Source organism: Panulirus ornatus, chromosome 16 (assembly GCF_036320965.1).
Source record: "Panulirus ornatus isolate Po-2019 chromosome 16, ASM3632096v1, whole genome shotgun sequence".
In the NCBI taxonomy this organism is placed as follows: domain Eukaryota; kingdom Metazoa; phylum Arthropoda; class Malacostraca; order Decapoda; family Palinuridae; genus Panulirus; species Panulirus ornatus.
Window position 1 is genome coordinate 17,486,876 of NC_092239.1, and position 22,672 is coordinate 17,509,547.

Genomic DNA, 22,672 nt, shown 5'->3' on the forward strand with positions numbered 1-22,672 from the left:
ATCCATAGCCCACACCTCGCAACCATGCAACATTGTTGGAACCACTATTCCTTCAAACATACCCATTTTTGCTTTCCAAGATAATGTTCTTGACTTCCAAACATTCTTCAAGGCTCCCAGAATTTTCGCCCCCTTCCCCACCCTATGATTCACTTCCGCTTCCATCCGCTGCCAGATCCACTCACAGATATCTAAAACACATTACTTCCTCCAGTTTTTCTCCATTCAAACTTACCTCCCAACTGACTTGACCCTCAACCCTACTGTACCTAATAACCTTGCTCTTATTCACATTTACTCTAAACTTTCTTCTTTCACACACTTTACCAAACTCAGTCACGTACATATACATATATATAAACATACACATATAAACACATACTTACAAATACACAGACATATATATATATATATATATATATTTTTTTTGTTGCTGTCTCCCGCATTTGCGAGGTAGCGCAAGGAAACAGACGAAAGGAATGGCCCAACCCACCCCCATACACATATATATACATACGTTCACACACGCAAATATACATACCTACACAGCTTTCCATGGTTTCTCCCAGACGCTTCACATGCCCTATTTCAATCCACTGACAGCATGTCAACCCCGGTATACCACATCGATCCAATTCACTCTATTCCTTGCCCTCCTTTCACCCTCCTGCATGTTCAGGCCCTGATCATACAAAATCTTTTTCACTCCATCTTTCCACCTAAAATTTGGTCTCCCACTTCTCCTCGTTCCCTCCACCTCTGACACATATATCCTCTTGGTCAATCTTTCCTCACTCATTCTCTCCATGTGCCCAAACCATTTCAAAACACCCTCTTCTGCTCTCTCAACCACGCTCTTTTTATTTCCACACATCTCTCTTACCCTTACATTACTTACTCGATCAAACCACCTCACACCACACATTGTCCTCAAACATCTCATTTCCAGCACATCCATCCTCCTGCGCACAACTCTATCCATAGCCCACGCCTCGCAACCATACAACATTGTTGGAACCACTATTCCTTCAAACATACCCATTTTTGCTTTCCGAGATAATGTTCTCGACTTCCACACATTCTTCGAGGCTCCCAGGATTTTCGCCCCCTCCCCCAACCTATGATCTACTTCCGCTTCCATGGTTCTATCCGCTGCCAGATCCACTCCCAGATATCTAAAACACTTTACTTACTCCAGTTTTTCTCTATTCAAACTTACCTCCCAATTGACTTGACCCTCAACCCTACTGTACCTAATTACCTTGCTCTTATTCACATTTACTCTTAACTTTCTTCTTTCACACACTTTACCAAACTCAGTCACCAGCTTCTGCAGTTTCTCACATGAATCAGCCACCAGCGCTGTATCATCAGCGAACAACAACTGACTCACTTCCCAAGCTCTCTCATCCCCAACAGACTTCATACTTGCCCCTCTTTCCAAAACTCTTGCATTTACCTCCCTAACACCCCCATCCATAAACAAATTAAACAACCATGGAGACATCACACACCCCTGCCGCAAACCTACATTCACTGAGAACCAATCACTTTCCTCTCTTCCTACATGTACACACGCCTTACATCCTCGATAAAAACTTTTCACTGCTTCTAACAACTTTCCTCCCACGCCATATATTCTTAATACCTTCCACAGAGCATCTCTATCAACTCTATCATATGCCTTCTCAAGATCCATAAATGCTACATACAAATCCATTTGCTTTTCTAAGTATTTCTCACATACATTCTTCAAAGCAAACACCTGATCCACACATCCTCTACCACTTCTGAAACCACACTGCTCTTCCCCAATCTGATGCTCCGTACATGCCTTCACCCTCTCAATCAATACCCTCCCATATAATTTACCAGGAATACTCAACAAACTTATACCTCTGTAATTTGAGCACTCACTCTTATCCCCTTTGCCTTTGTACAATGGCACTATGCACGCATTCCGCCAATCCTCAGGCACCTCACCATGAGTCATACATACATTAAATAACCTTACCAACCAGTCAATAATACAGTCATCCCCTTTTTTAATAAATTCCAATGCAATACCATCCAAACCTGCTGCCCTGCCGGCTTTCATCTTCCGCAAAGCTTTTACTACCTCCTCTCTGTTTCTCAAATCATTTTCCCTAACCCTCTCACTCTGCACACCACCTCGACCAAAACACCCTATATCTGCCACTCTGTCATCAAACACATTCAACAAACCTTCAAAATATATATATATATATATATATATATATATATATATATATATTATCCCTGGGATAGGGGATTAAGAATACTTCCCACGTATTCCCTGCGTGTCGTAGAAGGCGACTAAAAGGGGAGGGAGTGGGGGGCTGGAAATCCTCCCCTCTCGTTTTTTTTTTAATTTTCCAAAAGAAGGAACAGAGGGGGCCAGGTGAGGATATTCCAAAAAAGGCCCAGTCCTCTGTTCCTAACGCTACCTCGCTAACGCGGGAAATGGCGAATAGTTTAAAAGAAAGAAAAGAAAGAAATATATATATATATATATATATATATATATATATATATATATATATATATATATATATATATATATATATCTTTTTTCTTTTAAACTATTCGCCATTTCCCGCGTTAGTGAGGTAGCGTTAAGAACAGAGGACTGGGCCTTTTTTGGAATATCCTCACCTGGCCCCCTCTGTTCCTTCTTTTGGAAAATTTAAAAAAAAACGAGAGGGGAGGATATCCAGCCCCCCGCTCCCTCCCCTTTTAGTCGCCTTCTACGACACGCAGGGAATACGCGGGAAGTATTCTTAATCCCTTATCCCCATATATATATATATATATATTTATCTTTATTTTATTTATTATACTTTGTCGCTGTCTCCCGCGTTTGCGAGGTAGCGCAAGGAAACAGACGAAAGAAATAGCCCAACCCCCCCCCATACACATGTATATACATACGTCCACACACGCAAATATACATACCTACACAGCTTTCCATGGTTTACCCCAGACGCTTCACATGCCCTGATTCAATCCACTGACAGCACGTCAACCCCGGTATACCACATCGCTCCAATTCACTCTATTCCTTGCCCTCCTTTCACCCTCCTGCATGTTCAGGCCCCGATCACACAAAATCTTTTTCACTCCATCTTTCCACCTCCAATTTGGTCTCCCTCTTCTCCTCGTTCCCTCCACCTCCGACACATATATCCTCTTGGTCAATCTTTCCTCACTCATTCTCTCCATGTGCCCAAACCACTTCAAAACACCCTCTTCTGCTCTCTCAACCACGCTCTTTTTATTTCCACACATCTCTCTTACCCTTACGTTACTCACTCGATCAAACCACCTCACACCACACGTTGTCCTCAAACATCTCATTTCCAGCACATCCATCCTCCTGCGCACAACTCTATCCATAGCCCACGCCTCACAACCATACAACATTGTTGGAACCACTATTCCTTCAAACATACCCATTTTTGCTTTCCGAGATAATGTTCTCGACTTCCACACATTCTTCAAGGCTCCCAGAATTTTCGCCCCCTCCCCCACCCTATGATCCACTTCCGCTTCCATGGTTCCATCCGCTGCCAGATCCACTCCCAGATAACTAAAACACTTCACTTCCTCCAGTTTTTCTCCATTCAAACTCACCTCCCAATTGACTTGACCCTCAACCCTACTGTACCTAATAACCTTGCTCTTATTCACATTTACTCTTAACTTTCTTCTTTCACACACTTTACCAAACTCAGTCACCAGCTTCTGCAGTTTCTCACATGAATCAGTCACCAGTGCTGTATCATCAGCGAACAACAACTGACTCACTTCCCAAGCTCTCTCATCCCCAACAGACTTCATACTTGCCCCTCTTTCCAAAACTCTTGCATTCACCTCCCTAACAACCCCATCCATAAACAAATTAAACAACCATGGAGACATCACACACCCCTTCCGCAAACCTACATTCACTGAGAACCAATCACTTTCCTCTCTTCCTACACGTACACATGCCTTACATCCTCGATAAAAACTTTTCACTGCTTCTAACAACTTGCCTCCCACACCATATATTCTTAATACCTTCCACAGAGCATCTCTATCAACTCTATCATATGCCCTCTCCAGATCCATAAATGCTACATACAAATCCATTTGCTTTTCTAAGTATTTCTCACATACATTCTTCAAAGCAAACACCTGATCCACACATCCTCTACCACTTCTGAAACCACACTGCTCTTCCCCAATCTGATGCTCTGTACATGCCTTCACCCTCTCAATCAATACCCTCCCATATAATTTACCAGGAATACTCAACAAACTTATACCTCTGTAATTTGAGCACTCACTCTTATCCCCTTTGCCTTTGTACAATGGCACTATGCACGCATTCCGCCAATCCTCAGGCACCTCACCATGAGTCATACATACATTAAATAACCTTACCAACCAGTCAACAATACAGTCACCCCCTTTTTTAATAAATTCCACTGCAATACCATCCAAACCTGCTGCCTTGCCGACTTTCTTCTTCCGCAAAGCTTTTACTACCTCTTCTCTGTTTACCAAATAATTTTCCCTAACCCTCTCACTTTGCACACCACCTCGACCAAAACACCCTATATCTGCCACTCTATCATCAAACACATTCAACAAACCTTCAAAATACTCACTCCATCTCCTTCTCACATCACCACTACTTGTTATCACCTCCCCATTTGCGCCCTTCACTGAAGTTCCCATTTGCTCCCTTGTCTTATGCACTTTATTTACCTCCTTCCAGAACATCTTTTTATTCTCCCTAAAATTTAATGATACTCTCTCACCCCAACTCTCATTTGCCCTTTTTTTCACCTCTTGCACCTTTCTCTTGACCTCCTGTCTCTTTCTTTTATATGTCTCCCACTTAATTGCATTTTTTCCCTGCAAAAATCGTCCAAATGCCTCTCTCTTCTCTTTCACTAATACTCTTACTTCTTCATCCCACCACTCACTACCCTTTCTAATCAACCCACCTCCCACTCTTCTCATGCCACAAGCATCTTTTGCGCAATCCATCACTGATTCCCTAAATACATCCCATTCCTCCCCCACTCCCCTTACTTCCATTGTTCTCACCTTTTTCCATTCTGTACTCAGTCTCTCCTGGTACTTCCTCACACAAGTCTCCTTCCCAAGCTCACTTACTCTCACCACCCTCTTCACCCCAACATTCACTCTTCTTTTCTGAAAACCCATACAAATCTTCACCTTAGCCTCCACAAGATAATGATCAGACATCCCTCCAGTTGCACCTCTCAGCACATTAACATCCAAAAGTCTCTCTTATGCGCGCCTGTCAATTAACACGTAATCCAATAACGCTCTCTGGATATCCCAATCATCAGTCCTTTTTCAGCACATAAATCTACAAGCTCTTCACCATTTCCATTTACAACACTGAACACCCCATGTATACCAATTATTCCCTCAACTGCCACATTACTCACCTTTGCATTCAAATCACCCATCACTATAACCCGGTCTCCTGCATCAAAACCACTAACACACTCATTCAGCTGCTCCCAAAACACTTGCCTCTCATGATATATATATATATATATATATATATATTTTTTTTTTTTTTTTTTTTTTTTTTTTTTTTTTTTATACTTTGTCGCTGTCTCCCGCGTTTGCGAGGTAGCGCAAGGAAACAGACGAAAGAAATGGCCCAACCCCCCCCCATACACATGTATATACACACGTCCACACACGCAAATATACATACCTACACAGCTTTCCATGGTTTACCCCAGACGCTTCACATGCCTTGCTTCAATCCACTGACAGCACGTCAACCCCTGTATACCACATGACTCCAATTCACTCTATTTCTTGCCCTCCTTTCACCCTCCTGCATGTTCAGGCCCCGATCACACAAAATCTTTTTCACTCCATCTTTCCACCTCCAATTTGGTCTCCCTCTTCTCCTCGTTCCCTCCACCTCCGACACATATATCCTCTTGGTCAATCTCTCCTCACTCATTCTCTCCATGTGCCCAAACCATTTCAAAACACCCTCTTCTGCTCTCTCAACCACGCTCTTTTTATTTCCACACATCTCTCTCACCCTTACGTTACTTACTCGATCAAACCACCTCACACCACACATTGTCCTCAAACATCTCATTTCCAGCACATCCATCCTCCTGCGCACATCTCTATCCATAGCCCACGCCTCGCAGCCATACAACATTGTTGGAACCACTATTCCCTCAAACATACCCATTTCTGCTTTCCGAGATAATGTTCTCGACTTCCACACATTTTTCAAGGCTCCCAAAATTTTCGCCCCCTCCCCCACCCTATGATCCACTTCCGCTTCCATGGTTCCATCCGCTGACAGATCCACTCCCAGATATCTAAAACACTTCACTTCCTCCAGTTTTTCTCCATTCAAACTCACCTCCCAATTGACTTGACCCTCACCCCTACTGTACCTAATAACCTTGCTCTTATTCACATTTACTCTCAACTTTCTTCTTCCACACACTTTACCAAACTCAGTCACCAGCTTCTGCAGTTTCTCACATGAATCAGCCACCAGCGCTGTATCATCAGCGAACAACAACTGACTCACTTCCCAAGCTCTCTCATCCCCAACAGACTTCATACTTGCCCCTCTTTCCAGGACTCTTGCATTTACCTCCCTTACAACCCCATCCATAAACAAATTAAACAACCATGGAGACATCACACACCCCTGCCGCAAACCTACATTCACTGAGAACCAATCACTTTCCTCTCTTCCTACACGTACACATGCCTTACATCCTCGATAAAAACTTTTCACTGCTTCTAACAACTTGCCTCCCACACCATATATTCTTAATACCTTCCACAGAGCATCTCTATCAACTCTATCATATGCCTTCTCCAGATCCATAAATGCTACATACAAATCCATTTGCTTTTCTAAGTATTTCTCACATACATTCTTCAAACCAAACACCTGATCCACACATCCTCTACCACTTCTGAAACCGCACTGCTCTTCCCCAATCTGATGCTCTGTACATGCCTTCACCCTCTCAATCAATACCCTCCCATATAATTTACCAGGAATACTCAACAAACTTATACCTCTGTAATTTGAGCACTCACTCTTATCCCCTTTGCCTTTGTACAATGGCACTATGCACGCATTCCGCCAATCCTCAGGCACCTCACCATGAGTCATACATACATTAAATAACCTTACCAACCAGTCAACAATACAGTCACCCCCTGGGGATAGGGGATAGGGGAGAAAGAATACTTCCCACGTATTCCCTGCGTGTCGTAGAAGGCGACTAAAAGGGGAGGGAGCGGGGGGCTGGAAATCCTCCCCTCTTAATTTTTTTTAATTTTCCAAAAGAAGGAACAGAGAAGGGGGCCAGGTGAGGATATTCCCTCAGTGGCCCAGTTCTCTGTTCTTAACGCTACCTCGCTAACGCGGGAAATGGCGAATAGTTTGAAAAAAAAAAAAAAATATATATATATATATATATATATATATATGAAGTCTGAAGTCTGTTGGGGATGAGAGAGCTTGGGAAGTGAGTCAGTTGTTGTTCGCTGATGATACAGCGCTGGTGGCTGATTCATGTGAGAAACTGCAGAAGCTGGTGACTGAGTTTGGTAAAGTGTGTGGAAGAAGAAAGTTGAGAGTAAATGTGAATAAGAGCAAGGTTATTAGGTACAGTAGGGGTGAGGGTCAAGTCAATTGGGAGGTGAGTTTGAATGGAGAAAAACTGGAGGAAGTGAAGTGTTTTAGATATCTGGGAGTGGATCTGTCAGCGGATGGAACCATGGAAGCGGAAGTGGATCATAGGGTGGGGGAGGGGGCGAAAATTTTGGGAGCCTTGAAAAATGTGTGGAAGTCGAGAACATTATCTCGGAAAGCGAAAATGGGTATGTTTGAGGGAATAGTGGTTCCAACAATGTTGTATGGTTGCGAGGCGTGGGCTATGGATAGAGATGTGCGCAGGAGGATGGATGTGCTGGAAATGAGATGTTTGAGGACAATGTGTGGTGTGAGGTGGTTTGATCGAGTAAGTAACGTAAGGGTAAGAGAGATGTGTGGAAATAAAAAGAGCGTGGTTGAGAGAGCAGAAGAGGGTGTTTTGAAATGGTTTGGGCACATGGAGAGAATGAGTGAGGAGAGATTGACCAAGAGGATATATGTGTCGGAGGTGGAGGGAACGAGGAGAAGAGGGAGACCAAATTGGAGGTGGAAAGATGGAGTGAAAAAGATTTTGTGTGATCGGGGCCTGAACATGCAGGAGGGTGAAAGGAGGGCAAGGAATAGAGTGAATTGGAGTCATGTGGTATACAGGGGTTGACGTGCTGTCAGTGGATTGAATCAAGGCATGTGAAGCGTCTGGGGTAAACCATGGAAAGCTGTGTAGGTATGTATATTTGCGTGTGTGGACGTGTGTATGTACATGTGTATGGGGGGGGTGGTTGGGCCATTTCTTTCGTCTGTTTCCTTGCGCTACCTCGCAAACGCGGGAGACAGCGACAAAGTAAAAAAAAAAAAAAAAAAAAAAAAAAAAAAAATATATATATATATATATATATGGATGTAACCAAGATGTGAAAAAAGGAGAGATAGGTAGTATGTTTGAGGAAAGGAACCTGGATGTTTTGGCTCTGAGTGAAACGAAGCTCAAGGGTAAAGGGGAAGAGTGGTTTGGGAATGTCTTGGGAGTAAAGTCAGGGGTTAGTGAGAGGACAAGAGCAAGGGAAGGAGTAGCAGTACTCCTGAAACAGGAGTTGTGGAAGTATGTGATAGAATGTAAGAAAGTAAATTCTCGATTAATATGGGTAAAACTGAAAGTTGATGGAGAGAGATGGGTGATTATTGGTGCATATGCACCTGGGCATGAGAAGAAAGATCATGAGAGGCAAGTGTTTTGGGAGCAGCTGAATGAGTGTGTTAGTGGTTTTGATGCATGATACCGGGTTATAGTGTTGGGTCATTTGAATGCAAAGGTGTGGCAGTTGAGGGAATAATTGGTATACATGGGGTGTTCAGTGTTGTAAATGGAAATGGTGAAGAGCTTGTAGATTTATGTGCTGAAAAAGGACTGATGATTGGGAATACCTGGTTTAAAAAGCTAGATATACATAAGTATACTTATGTAAGTAGGAGAGATGGCCAGAGAGCGTTATTGGATTACGTGTTAATTGACAGGCGCGCGAAAGAAAGACTTTTGGATGTTAATGTGCTGAGAGGTGCAACTGGAGGGATGTCTGATCATTATCTTGTGGAGGCTAAGGTGAAGATTTGTATGGGTTTTCAGAAAAGAAGAGTGAATGTTGGGGTGAAGAGGGTGGTGAGAGTAAGTGAGCTTGGGAAGGAGACTTGTGTGAGGAAGTACCAGGAGAGACTGAGTACAGAATGGAAAAAGGTGAGAACAATGGAAGTAAGGGGAGTGGGGGAGGAATGGGATGTATTTAGGGAATCAGTGATGGATTGCGCAAAAGATGCTTGTGGCATGAGAAGAGTGGGAGGTGGGTTGATTAGAAAGGGTAGTGAGTGGTGGGATGAAGAAGTAAGAGTATTAGTGAAAGAGAAGAGAGAGGCATTTGGACGATTTTTGCAGGGAAAAAATGCAATTAAGTGGGAGACGTATAAAAGAAAGAGACAGGAGGTCAAGAGAAAGGTGCAAGAGGTGAAAAAAAGGGCAAATGAGAGTTGGGGTGAGAGACTATCAGTAAATTTTAAGGAGAATAAAAAGATGTTCTGGAAGGAGGTAAATAAAGTGTGTAAGACAAGGGAGCAAATGGGAACTTCAGTGAAGGGCGCAAATGGGGAGGTTATAACAAGTAGTGGTGATGTGAGAAGGAGATGGAGTGAGTATTTTGAAGGTTTGTTGAATGTGTTTCATGATAGAGTGGCAGATATAGGGTGTTTTGGTCGAGGTGGTGTGCAAAGTGCGAGGGTTAGGGAAAATGATTTGGTAAACTGAGAAGAGGTAGTAAAAGCTTTGCAGAAGATGAAAGCCGGCAAGGCAGCAGGTTTGGATGGTACTGCAGTGGAATTTATTAAAAAAGGGGGTGACTGTATTGTTGACTGGTTGGTAAGGTTATTTAATGTATGTATGACTCATGGTGAGGTGCCTGAGGATTGGCGAAATGCGTGCATAGTGCCATTGTACAAAGGCAAAGGGGATAAGAGTGAGTGCTCAAATTACAGAGGTATAAGTTTGTTGAGTATTCCTGGCAAATTATATAGGAGGGTATTGATTGAGAGGGTGAAGGCATGTACAGAGCATCAAATTGGGGAAGAGCAGTGTGGTTTCAGAAGTGGTAGAGGATGTGTGGATCAGGTGTTTGCTTTGAAGAATGTATGTGAGAAATACTTAGAAAAGCAAATGGATTTGTATGTAGCATTTATGGATCTGGAGAAGGCATATGATAGAGTTGATAGAGATGCTCTGTGGATGGTATTAAGAATATATGGTGTGGGAGGCAAGTTCTTAGAAGCAGTGAAAAGTTTTTATCGAGGATGTAAGGCATGTGTACGTGTAGGAAGAGAGGAAAGTGATTGGTTCTCAGTGAATGTAGGTTTGCGGCAGGGGTGTGTGATGTCTCCATGGTTGTTTAATTTGTTTATGGATGGGGTTGTTAGGGAGGTGAATGCAAGAGTTTTGGAAAGAGGGGCAAGTATGAAGTCTGTTGGGGATGAGAGAGCTTGGGAAGTGAGTCAGTTGTTGTTCGCTGATGATACAGCGCTGGTGGCTGATTCATGTGAGAAACTACAGAAGCTGGTGACTGAGTTTGGTAAAGTGGGTGAAAGAAGAAAGTTAAGAGTAAATGTGAATAAGAGCAAGGTTATTAGGTACAGTAGGGTTGAGGGTCAAGTCAATTGGGAGGTGAGTTTGAATGGAGAAAAACTGGAGGAAGTGAAGTGTTTTAGATATCTGGGAGTGGATCTGGCAGCGGATGGAAACATGGAAGCGGAAGTGGATCTTAGGGTGGGGGAGGGGGCGAAAATTCTGGGAGCCTTGAAGAATGTGTGGAAGTCGAGAACATTATCTCGGAGAGCAAAAATGGGTATGTTTGAAGGAATAGTGGTTCCAACAATGTTGTATGGTTGCGAGGCGTGGACTATGGATAGAGTTGTGCGCAGGAGGATGGATGTGCTGGAAATGAGATGTTTGAGGACAATGTGTGGTGTGAGGTGGTTTGATCGAGTGAGTAACGTAAGGGTAAGAGAGATGTGTGGAAATAAAAAGAGCGTGGTTGAGAGAGCAGAAGAGGGTGTTTTGAAATGGTTTGGTCATATGGAGAGAATGAGTGAGGAAAGATTGACCAAGAGGATATATGTGTTGGAGGTGGAGGGAACGAGGAGAAGAGGGAGACCAAATTGGAGGTGGAAAGATGGAGTGAAAAAGATTTTGTGTGATCGGGGCCTGAACATGCAGGAGGGTGAAACGAGGGCAAGGAATAGAGTGAATTGGAGCGATGTGGTATACCGGGGTTGACATGCTGTCAGTGGATTGAATCAAGGCATGTGAAGCGTCTGGGGTAAACCATGGAAAGCTGTGTAGGTATGTATATTTGTGTGTGTGGACGTATGTATATACATGTGTATGGGGGTGGGTTGGGCCATTTCTTTCGTCTGTTTCCTTGCGCTACCTCGCAAACGCGGGAGACAGCGGCAAAAAAAAAAAAAAAATATATATATATATATATATATATATATATATATATATATATATATATGATAGAGTTGATAGAGATGCTCTGTGGAAGGTATTAAGAATATATGGTGTGGGAGGCAAGTTCTTAGAAGCAGTGAAAAGTTTTTATCGAGGATGTAAGGCATGTGTACGTGTGGGAAGAGAGGAAAGCAATTGGTTCTCAGTGAATGTATGTTTGCGGCAGGGGTGTGTGATGTCTCCATGGTTGTTTAATTTGTTTATGGATGGGGTTGTTAGGGAGGTGAATGCAAGAGTTTTGGAAAGAGGGGCAAGTATGAAGTCTGTTGGGGATGAGAGAGCTTGGGAAGTGAGTCAGTTGTTGTTCACTGATGATACAGCGCTGGTGGCTGATTCATGTGAGAAACTGCAGAAGCTGGTGACTGAGTTTGGTAAAGTGTGTGAAAGAAGAAAGTTAAGAGTAAATGTGAATAAGAGCAAGGTAATTAGGTACAGTAGGGTTGAGGGTCAAGTCAATTGGGAGGTAAGTTTGAATGGAGAAAAACTGGAGGAAGTAAAGTGTTTTAGATATCTGGGAGTGGATCTGGCAGCGGATGGAAACATGGAAGCGGAAGTGGATCATAGGGTGGGGGAGGGGGCGAAAATCCTGGGAGCCTTGAAGAATGTGTGGAAGTCGAGAACATTATCTCGGAAAGTGAAAATGGGTGTTTGAAGGAATAGTGGTTCCAACAATGTTGTATGGTTGCAAGGCGTGGGCTATGGATAGAGTTGTGCGCAGGAGGATGGATGTGCTGGAAATGAGATGTTTGAGGACAATGTGTGGTGTGAGGTGGTTTGATCGAGTAGGTAACGTAAGGGTAAGAGAGATGTGTGGAAATAAAAAGAGCGTGGTTGAGAGAGCAGAAGAGGGTGTTTTGAAATGGTTTCGGCACATGGAGAGAAAGAGTGAGGAAAGATTGACCAAGAGGATATATGTGTCGGAGGTGGAGGGAACGAGGAGAAGTGGGAGACCAAATTGGAGGTGGAAAGATGGAGTGAAAAAGATTTTGTGTGATCGGGGCCTGAACATGCAGGAGGGTGAAAGGAGGGCAAGGAATAGAGTGAATTGGATCGATGTGGTATACCAGGGTTGACGTGCTGTCAGTGGATTGAATCAGGGCATGTGAAGCGTCTGGGGTAAACCATGGAAAGCTGTGTAGGTATGTATATTTGCGTGTGTGGATGTATGTATATGCATGTTGTATGGGGGTGGGTTGGGCCATTTCTTTCGTCTGTTTCCTTGCGCTACCTCGCAAACGCGGGAGACAGCGACAAAGCAAAAAAAAAAAAAAAAAAATATGCATACATGTACATATTCATACTTGCTTGTCTTCATTCCTGGCACCATCCTGCACCAAAGGAAACAGCATCACCACCCCCTGCATCAGCAAGGTAGAGCCAGGAAAACAAGACAAAAAAAGCCACATTCGTTCACACTCAGTCTCTAGCCGTCATGTGCAATGCACCAAAACCACAGCTCCCTATCCTCATCCAGGCACCACAGACCTTTCCATGGTTTACCCCAGATGTTTCACATATCCTGGTTCAGTTCACTAATGGCACACCGACCCCAGTATATAAACAGTGCCTACCAATGAAGCAGGCATGAGGAGGCTGCAGCACAATCATCAAGGACAAACATGAAATAAAACCATAAAAACTAGAACTTTATTAGTTTCCCTTTCCACTTTATACACTCCTTGAAATAACCAGGAACTGAATCAGGAAGGTTCTGAAGACATTTAGTGTCCATCTTTACCCAAATTTCATGAATGGCTGCCTTCAGTTTAGGTAGCAAAGAAGTATCCCTGTTACATAGTTTCATTTTCGTAAGTGTCCTCAAGTTCTCTTCTGGATTTAAATCCACTGAATTCCCACACCAGTCACTGAAAAACTCCAATGTACAGTCATTAAGCAAATCAGTGATGAGTCTAGCAGTAAGGCATGAAGCACCATCCTGCATGAACACTGAATTTTTTTTTTTGAACGAATATGGAAGATGGTCACACACCAGCTCATGGCTCTGTCCCCAACACTATACTCATTAAAACAATTCCATACCATGATTGCAAGGTCACAGTGGTGCATGTTATCTATTATGTGCATAAAACCAAGAGGAAAATGAAACACGATAAGTCCCCAAGTGCACTTTCGTGTAATAATCACACCATCAGGAGAGATATAAGAATGAGATAGAAGACATAGAACACTCAGTTTATATACAAGGATGAGAAATAGCTAAAGGACACTACTAATAAACAATTGTTACCAGTAAAGCTTGTTTACCAATAGCATCTTAGCTATGTCTATTCCTTGCATATCAACTGACTGTTCTGTGTCTTCTATCTCATTCTTGTATCTCCCGTGAAGAGAGATAACACAAAAGTGCACTTGTGGACTTACTGTGTTTCATTTTTCTTGTGGTTTTATGCATATTCATACGATAAGTCAAGCAAAGAACTTTATAGTGCTTGTGATGCACTTGGGGTCAAATGGATCACAGCCTGGTGGACTAATCACTCCACAAGACACTTCTGAACTTAGCCATATCCCACACAACATATTTCTTGCAAAAACTGACTCTATCCTTCTGGTGCCTACTAGTTAAAGCCATTCAGGATACAGCCTGCAGTTCTAGTATCTAAGGTCCTCATGTAAGTGGCACTGCACTATCTTTACTGACATATCATTGAGCAGTATAAGGTTTTCTAATTCTTTGGCATTCAAGCATGGATCTGCATCCACTTGAAGCTGAAGAACATTCAGAGTATGTGGAAAGGTTTCCAGGCCTTCGCAGGGCATTTCACATGGGTCATTGTAGTGGTGCCATCGCTATCATCAATTTTTTTTACCCATGACTGTATTGCTCTCAAGTTTACACTGGTAATATTAGAAATTTCCTGAAGTGGCTTACTTCATTCGCAAAGTGCAACCACATATGATAATATTTTTCTTGTAAGGTGAGCATTTCCAGCCATAGTCGGCAGTTGAGGTATGAAAAGGGAAAACTACAAAAATCCAGGGTATGAGTGGGGAGCACAACAAAGCATTCCCACCTCATACAAGAGGTGAACTGCTATTGAAATGGGCTCATGTGGTATGCTGGCATGTCATAGTTGTCACTGCTCACTAGAGGGTGCCAATTTCACTTCACTAGCAGATATCAACACCTTTAGGTGGAGTAAAGTGATTTGCATCAATATAAATGTCACGGGTCAATTGCGCTTACTTCATTGGTGAGCACTGTATATATTCCAATTTCATATAAATAACATAGCTTTACACACAACCACTCCACCAACAAACTGCACACTGCACACAGACCTTACACAACTTAACCAAGATCACTTCATCCAACCACAACAGAACAATATTAATGGCAAGAGACATCATCACTGTCCAATGACACATCTTCACCCTAAAGATACATGGTATCACCCTCCACAACAATGAAAAAAAATGATGGCCAACTTAAAAACTGTAACATGACAAGTAATCCAAGGTCAAAATAACCACAAAAAGGAATTCAAAAATCATGATATAAATACATTAAAAAATAATTGCAGTGGACTTCTTGTTATGACCATATAAATAAATTCAAAGATATAACTCTCTACCATTAAATAAAAAAATTACAATTCACCAGAAGCTAAAAAAAAGGGGCCTTATGTTCCGATTCCTAGACTGAGCTGATGCCCTAACACCCATACAACTGGAAAACTTCATCAGCTAAAATATGCTAAAAAGTATAAGTACAAAATATATTCAAAATTTTACCGACAACCACTCCACCAACAAACTGCACACTGCACACAGACCTTACACAACTTAACCAAGATCACTCCATCCAATCACAACAGAACAATATTAATGGCAAGAGACATCATCACTGTCCAATGACACATCTTCACCCTAAAGATACATGGTATCACCCTCCACAACAATGAAAAAAAATGATGGCCAACTTAAAAACTGTAACATGACAAGTAATCCATGGTCAAAATAACCACAAAAAGGAATTCAAAAATCATTATATAAATACATTAAAAAATAATTGCAGTGGACTTCTTGTTATGACCATATTAATAAATTCAAAGATATAACTATCTACCTTTAAATAAAAAAAATTACAATTCACCAGAAGCTAAAAAAAAGGGCCTTATGTTCCTATTCCTAGACTGAACTGATGCCCTAACACCCATACAACTGGAAAACTTCATCAGCTAAAATATGCTGAAAAGTATAAGTACAAAATGTATTCAAAATTTTACACATGGTGCTGATAATCAAGGGTTGAAAACACCTCATGCAGTACTGTCATATAAAAACTGTATGCAACACCACCATAGTCTCAGCTCTAATGAAGTCTCAAAAGGTTTCAGTACATGGAGTCACATGAGTAAGATGCATGTGCAACTGGATGAACTAAGAAAAGAGCATCAACTGGGTTCAAATTAAAAAAAGTCATGAGCTATAAATACTGCAGGATATAAGGGGGTCAATTAATGTAAAAGTATGTTAAACACATGTAAAGAAATCAAAATAACCTACAACAACCTCACCTAACTCCCCCTAAAAGCCAAGACATGAAATATGTGTCAAAACTAACATGGTCTGCTACCGAAACTCAATCATATATGTGCCTGATATATTTCTACCAAAATATTGAAAATCTTAGCTGCAAGGGAGGATATATAAGGGTTTCATTGGTTTTTCTGGTTAAATGTTTTACCTGAATTTATGAGGAATTGTCTCAAAAATGAATGCATAATTTGTGAATGAATGGATCTAATGAAACTGGCAGCAAAGGATTCCTTATAATGTGAAGAGTTAATACAGTGTGAAATTTTAGGTGCAGCATATCTACCTCGATCATTTAAGTTCTCACAAAGTGAGCAGGGCTTTTCAAGAAACAGAGGGAAACTGTAGGGTAAAAACACTGAAAACTAACAGCTGCCTATGGCATCTCAACTTCTTTTTTTTCTAATGTCAGTGACCATTCTGTGGATAGCTGACAAAAAACATTCACCTGGCACTTGTTTGGATTCAACATGCATGTTGATGCACAAAGCAAATGGAGCTATAAATGAAACAAGAAAACTTGCCTGTAGAGGACAGAGATGCCTGTTTCTTATTTTATATGCATTCCAATAATGCTGCCCTGCATTATGTTTCAACTGAACAACCTAAATTTTGCAACTATGTTGGGAGAGATCAAAAGTGTACATTGATTTAGGGTTCAAATTAATGCTTATCAGATCTATCCCACAGAGGGACACAGATTCCTATGTCTCTTACAGACATTTGAACTTACAATCTACATTGCAATCCAAACGAAAAAAAATTAATAAACAAGTGTAGTATATGTTTTAACACTGAAATTTCATTAACAACAAAATTCACAACACAAGCAGGTTACCTATTTTTCATATCTACTGGTACTTTATATCATCTATTATATAACCCCACATTTTCCTCTTCCTCATAGCCCTATCAGTAACTACTTATTTCATATTGAAAGATAGGTTCTAACAGTGATAGAGGAAAATTCTGCACTTTCAAAACACTCTTAACAATGGTAACAACGATTCAGTACGTGTAGAGAACATATCAAAATACTATAAGCCGCGAGTCGGTTTTCTTGACTTTTACATGCTCATGTTTGCCCAGCATTGACATTCAAACACCCTAACCACTATCCCAAAATCAACTGTATTACTCCAAATAATGTTCCGAAACTTTCAATAAATTTTGTAAACGCTGCACTTCTGCATAACAAAATTATTCAACATGATGCATAGATAAACTGGTCAATTACTCTATAACATACAACAGTTATGTGCTGTCACAGCGTCAACGGACTCCTTTCGACAATATACATATAACTACAGATCGCATTGAACTAGATGACAGATTGCACTCGGTGACAGACTAGCCCTTCTCAACAATCACGTCCAGTAAACACCGTATGACAGCAACTATCATTAGAATAACACACGTTAGTAATGAAACAACTTGAGCTGCATATAATTCTTCATATGTTAAGTTTACCTTTAGGGTGATGGAAGCATGGGGGATGCTAATTTCCATGATGACAACGTGACAGGTATCGATCTAATGGAACAATGTTGACAACTAGCTCGTGGTCGCTTACACACTGCTGACACCGAACTCTCCGCCGCAGAGACATTCATTTGTCAGTCATTAATGCATTATCATATTTTCCACAAGCAAAATAATCCTCCCCGAAAAAATTAAAATAATAACTAATATGAAGAGCATAGTTGTATAGAAATAAAGATCATAATTCAATGACATCATCTTCAGGCACCTCCAACAAGCTAACCCGTAGAGTGTAATACCTTTCCTCCAACGAAGACTCGGTTGCATTTCACCCACTCATATCTTGGCAATATGGTAGTAACAGTACCGTACCTCCAGTTACTTGCTGCAAGAGCCTGAAGATGGTATCATTGGATTATATTGGGATGGTATTCCATGTGTAGCGAGGTGGCGATGGGAATGAATAAAGGCAGACAGCGTGAATTGTGTGCATGGTTATATATGTATGTGTCTGTGTGTGTATATATATGTGTACATTGAGATGTATGGGTGTGTATATTTGCGTGTGTGGACGTGTATGTGTGTACGTGTGTGGGGGTGGTTTGGGCCATTTCTTTCGTCTGTTTCCTTGCGCTACCTCGCAAACGCGGGAGACAGCGACAAAGTAAAATAAATATAAATAAATATCATTGGATATCTTTTTTTTTTTCCAAAAGAAGGAACAGAGAAGAGGGCCAGGTGAGGATATTCCCTCAAAGGCCCAGTCCTCTGTTCTTAACGCTACCTCGCTATCGCGGGAAATAGCGAATAGTATGAAAAAAAAAAAAATCATTGGATCATATTCTCTCTTGGATTATACCCTTTACACTGTCATTTCGACCTTAAAAGATTGTCAAATTTTCAGTGACATAAGTAATAAAAAGAATGAATAGAAAATATGAATGTATTTGCAACTTTATGCGTAGAACATAATTAATCACACTTGCAAACTTTATCAGAATACTTTGTTTTTTCACTAACTATGGATCCAGGTCGAGTGATTCTTATTAATCCGATTAATTTGTACCATTATCATTAGGCATTGTTATAAACATCAGACCAATGTTTCCTTGTAATAAGCACCATTATTAGTTGCGGATAAACAATTTGATAAAGAGTTGCCAGAAAATCAGTTTAGTAAATCTCAGCTGGAAACACAAATAAAGATTACAGGCAAAATGCAGTATTAATCAAACAAGGTTGATTTATTGGTGTACTGTGATTATCTCTTGAGTGGACGACCATGATTAAATCATATGGAAAGAACGCTTGATATCGAGCATAATGTACATATTTCAAGAATGGTGGACCTTACAGTTAGCGGTGTAATACACTGCAAATCATTAAAACAATCTCCGCGATTGGGAAACCTATGTATGTACAAAATGAAAAGTATTTCTAGTTTTCATGACCTTGAAACAAATATTATGCTCATGCACGTCATTTTTTTTTTCAAAAATTTAACAATCGTATGAAATTCTGATACTGAATTCTGATGAATTTCCAAAGAATTCCAGGGTGGGATGCACCCAAGGTTTTCTTGTGATTCGTGTGTACTTAGCATGTATGAGAACTACACGAATGACGACAGTGTGGCAAAAGACACGACTATCCCATAGTGCTGGCTATCAGAAGATTTATACGTGTGAGTTATGTGTTGTCAAGCGTTATGTACGGATGAAAGCTAGGTGCCCACATGTTGTTGAGGCAGAACGAAAAACCAGCAACCCAGGCCAAAGGAGTGACATTTGATAACTGGCTCATTGCGTCAATAACCCTCCCTGAAAGAGGGAAGTTAGAACTTAGAAGAGTCAGAAATGAAGTAAAAACCATCACAAGAAAACAAAGATGGTGACCGGTGGCCAACGCCAAGTCAGGAAAGTGTTTACCCTAGATGCAGACCAAGATAGCCAAGAGGGCCAAGTATGGGGGTTCCTAATGAGCAAAGTTAGGAATGTGACACATGTACTTTTTCACATGAAAGGAACAAGCTTCTGGTGTGAATATTGTGAGGTTGGGTTGCACTTTTGTGTATGGCTAGGCTAATTACCTGGTCTGATAATTCGATATTACAGCTTCACCAAGATAAGGATGGAGTAATAAGAATGGGCAGAACTCGTTTTGGGAACTGATAATCATAAGTGTGATCCATGATGAGAAGGACTGTCATTGAGAGCCATAAGTTTGCTGAAAATAAGCAGAACCAACAACATCATGGACGAGTATTATAAGAACAAATGATTACATAGATGACAGCTTTTTGCTATATAAGACTTTAGTGAGACCACATTTGGAGTTTGCCAGTTAGACTCTAGCACCTCATTTGGAAAAAAAAAAATCATAGACGCAATTAACGATGTGTAAAGACGGGCTACAAAACTTATACCAGCCATTAGGATGGGGTGAAGTGATTGGAGCAGTCATCAGTTGTGTGGATCAACGCTAATAGACGTGTCACTTGTCTGATGACTTCCTCAGGTTTTTTTTTATACCTTGTCCTGGTCCCTGCGCCCTGCCTACAGCCCGTGTTTCGTACTTGCCAATGACCCGTGTAAAATTCGTGTGTGATACCTCCTCCTGGCCCCTGTATCTGGTGCCTGCCTCTGGACCCTGTGTCTGATACGTTTCTGTGGTTCGTGTGTAATACATTACTCTGGTTACTGTGTCAGATAACTGCTTCTGGCCCATGCGTCTAAAACTTGCGTCTGGCCCCCGTTTCTGATACCTGCTTCTGGTCTCTGTGCCTGATACCTGCTTTTGGCCCCTGTCAGTTATCTCTGATGTCTGTGGCTCTATTTTCATGACTTTTCTGTACTAATAGTATCCATCCAAAACAGAAAAAGAAAAATCAGAGAAAAGCAGTGAATATGGAAGGGGATGGGGGGGGGGGGGACTGTCAGTACCAATAACAAAATGACAGATACAAGCTGTACGTAGCTGTAAGGAATGTCATCTGTGCTTGTCCTGCTGAAAGTACAAATTTGATCACTATAACCATGTCTTCTATTTACAAGACCGTATTATTAGTCTCGTATGACTCCCGTATTATGAGTTCACTTTAGTTTAAATTTTATCGTTTCTTTTTCCTTTTTTTTTTTTAACTGCTGAAAGGAATAGAACCTCCTGAAGGGCCTTGTTGAAAGCTTATAGCGAGAAAGAGAGATTGCTAAGTCTGTATCTATTAGGGTAGCTGCCCAAGACAGGTTTGTACATAAAGTGTTCTCCCACAGACGCCCGGGATTTTGGTAACTCAGTTTGACTCTCATTCCTGCTGACAGCAATATGACATTGTATTAATTATACTATATGAGGTTAACCTCTCATTTACGGTAAATAATGGCAAACCTTACGGAATATTTTGCTAAAAATCAATGAACATATTGTATTTTTCTTTACTGAGTAAGCTTAGCGCCTTCAAATTACTAAGCTCGTTATCATCACTTATACTTCTATCCATATACACAGGATGGACAAGTGCTGCCTCGACAGCCAATTTACTACATGCTTATCTATATTCACCAAGACTACAGGGGAAAGTCTACGATATACATGAAGCATTTCATGATAATTCACTTCACACGTCATCAGTTGAAAGTTTAAACTAGTTTCAACCTTCCACCCAAACTGTCGATATATATATATATATATATATATATATATATATATATATATATATATATATATATATATATATATATACTGATAGATAGATAGATACCCCAGGTAAAAGACAGGCAGTAATTCATATTCATGTATTAAAAAAAAATTACATCAAGGTGCTCTTTGTATACATAAATTCTTACAATTAACATGTTATTCTCTTTCTATACTATCGGAATAGGTACTCCCTTATGTGTTAGAACTAGATAAGAATATAAACTTTCTTAAATACGCAGTCGATGATTCCTCATACCTTGTAGTTTCTGTTTTATATAAAATCAATATATATATATATATATATATATATATATATATATATATATATATATATTTTTTTTTTTTTTTTTTTATACTTTGTCGCTGTCTCCCGCGTTTGCGAGGTAGCGCAAGATATATATATATATATATATATATATATATATATATATATATATATATATATATATATATATATATATATATATATATATATATTCTTTCTTTCATACTATTCGCCATTTCCCGCCTCAGCGAGGTAGCGTTAAGAACAGAGGACTGGGCCTCTGAGGAAACATCCTCACCCGGCCCCCTTCTCTGTTCCTTCCTTTGGAAAAAAAAAAAAAAAAAGAAGAAAGAGGGGAAGATTTCCAGCCCCCGCTCCCTTCCCTTTTAGTCGCCTTCTACGACACGCAGGGAATACGTGGGAAGTATTCTTTCTCCCCTATCCCCAGGGATATATATATATATATATATATATATATATATATATATATATATATATATATATATATATATATATATATATATATTATTATTATTATTTTGCTTTGTCGCTGTCTCCCGCGTTTGCGAGGTAGCGCAAGGAAACAGACGAAAGAAATGGCCCAACCCACCCCGATCCTCATGTATATACATACACGTCCCCACACGCAAATATACATACCCATACATCTCAATGTACACATATATATACACACACAGACATATACATATATACACATGCACACAATTCACACTGTCTGCCTTTATTCATTCCCATCGCCACCTCGCCACACATGGAATAACTTCCCCCTCCCCCCTCATGTGTGCGAGGTAGCGAGGTATATATATATATATATATATATATATATATATATATATATATATATATATATATATATATATAGTTTAGGGAATAATTGGTATACATGGGGTGGGTG

General features: G+C 40.6%; 1 protein-coding gene across 1 annotated transcript in view; it reads right to left on the minus strand.

The window, feature by feature from the left end:
- LOC139754173 (type-1 angiotensin II receptor-associated protein-like) overlaps window positions 1–17,901 on the minus strand; it is an 88,850-nt gene extending 70,949 nt beyond the window's left edge. Inside the window, exon 1 of the mRNA XM_071671361.1 lies at window positions 17,784–17,901. Within this exon, the coding sequence (XP_071527462.1) occupies window positions 17,784–17,822 (39 nt within the window). The 5' untranslated portion in view covers window positions 17,823–17,901. The remainder of the gene's footprint in view (window positions 1–17,783) is intronic.
- Between the last annotated feature and the right edge of the window lie 4,771 nt (window positions 17,902–22,672).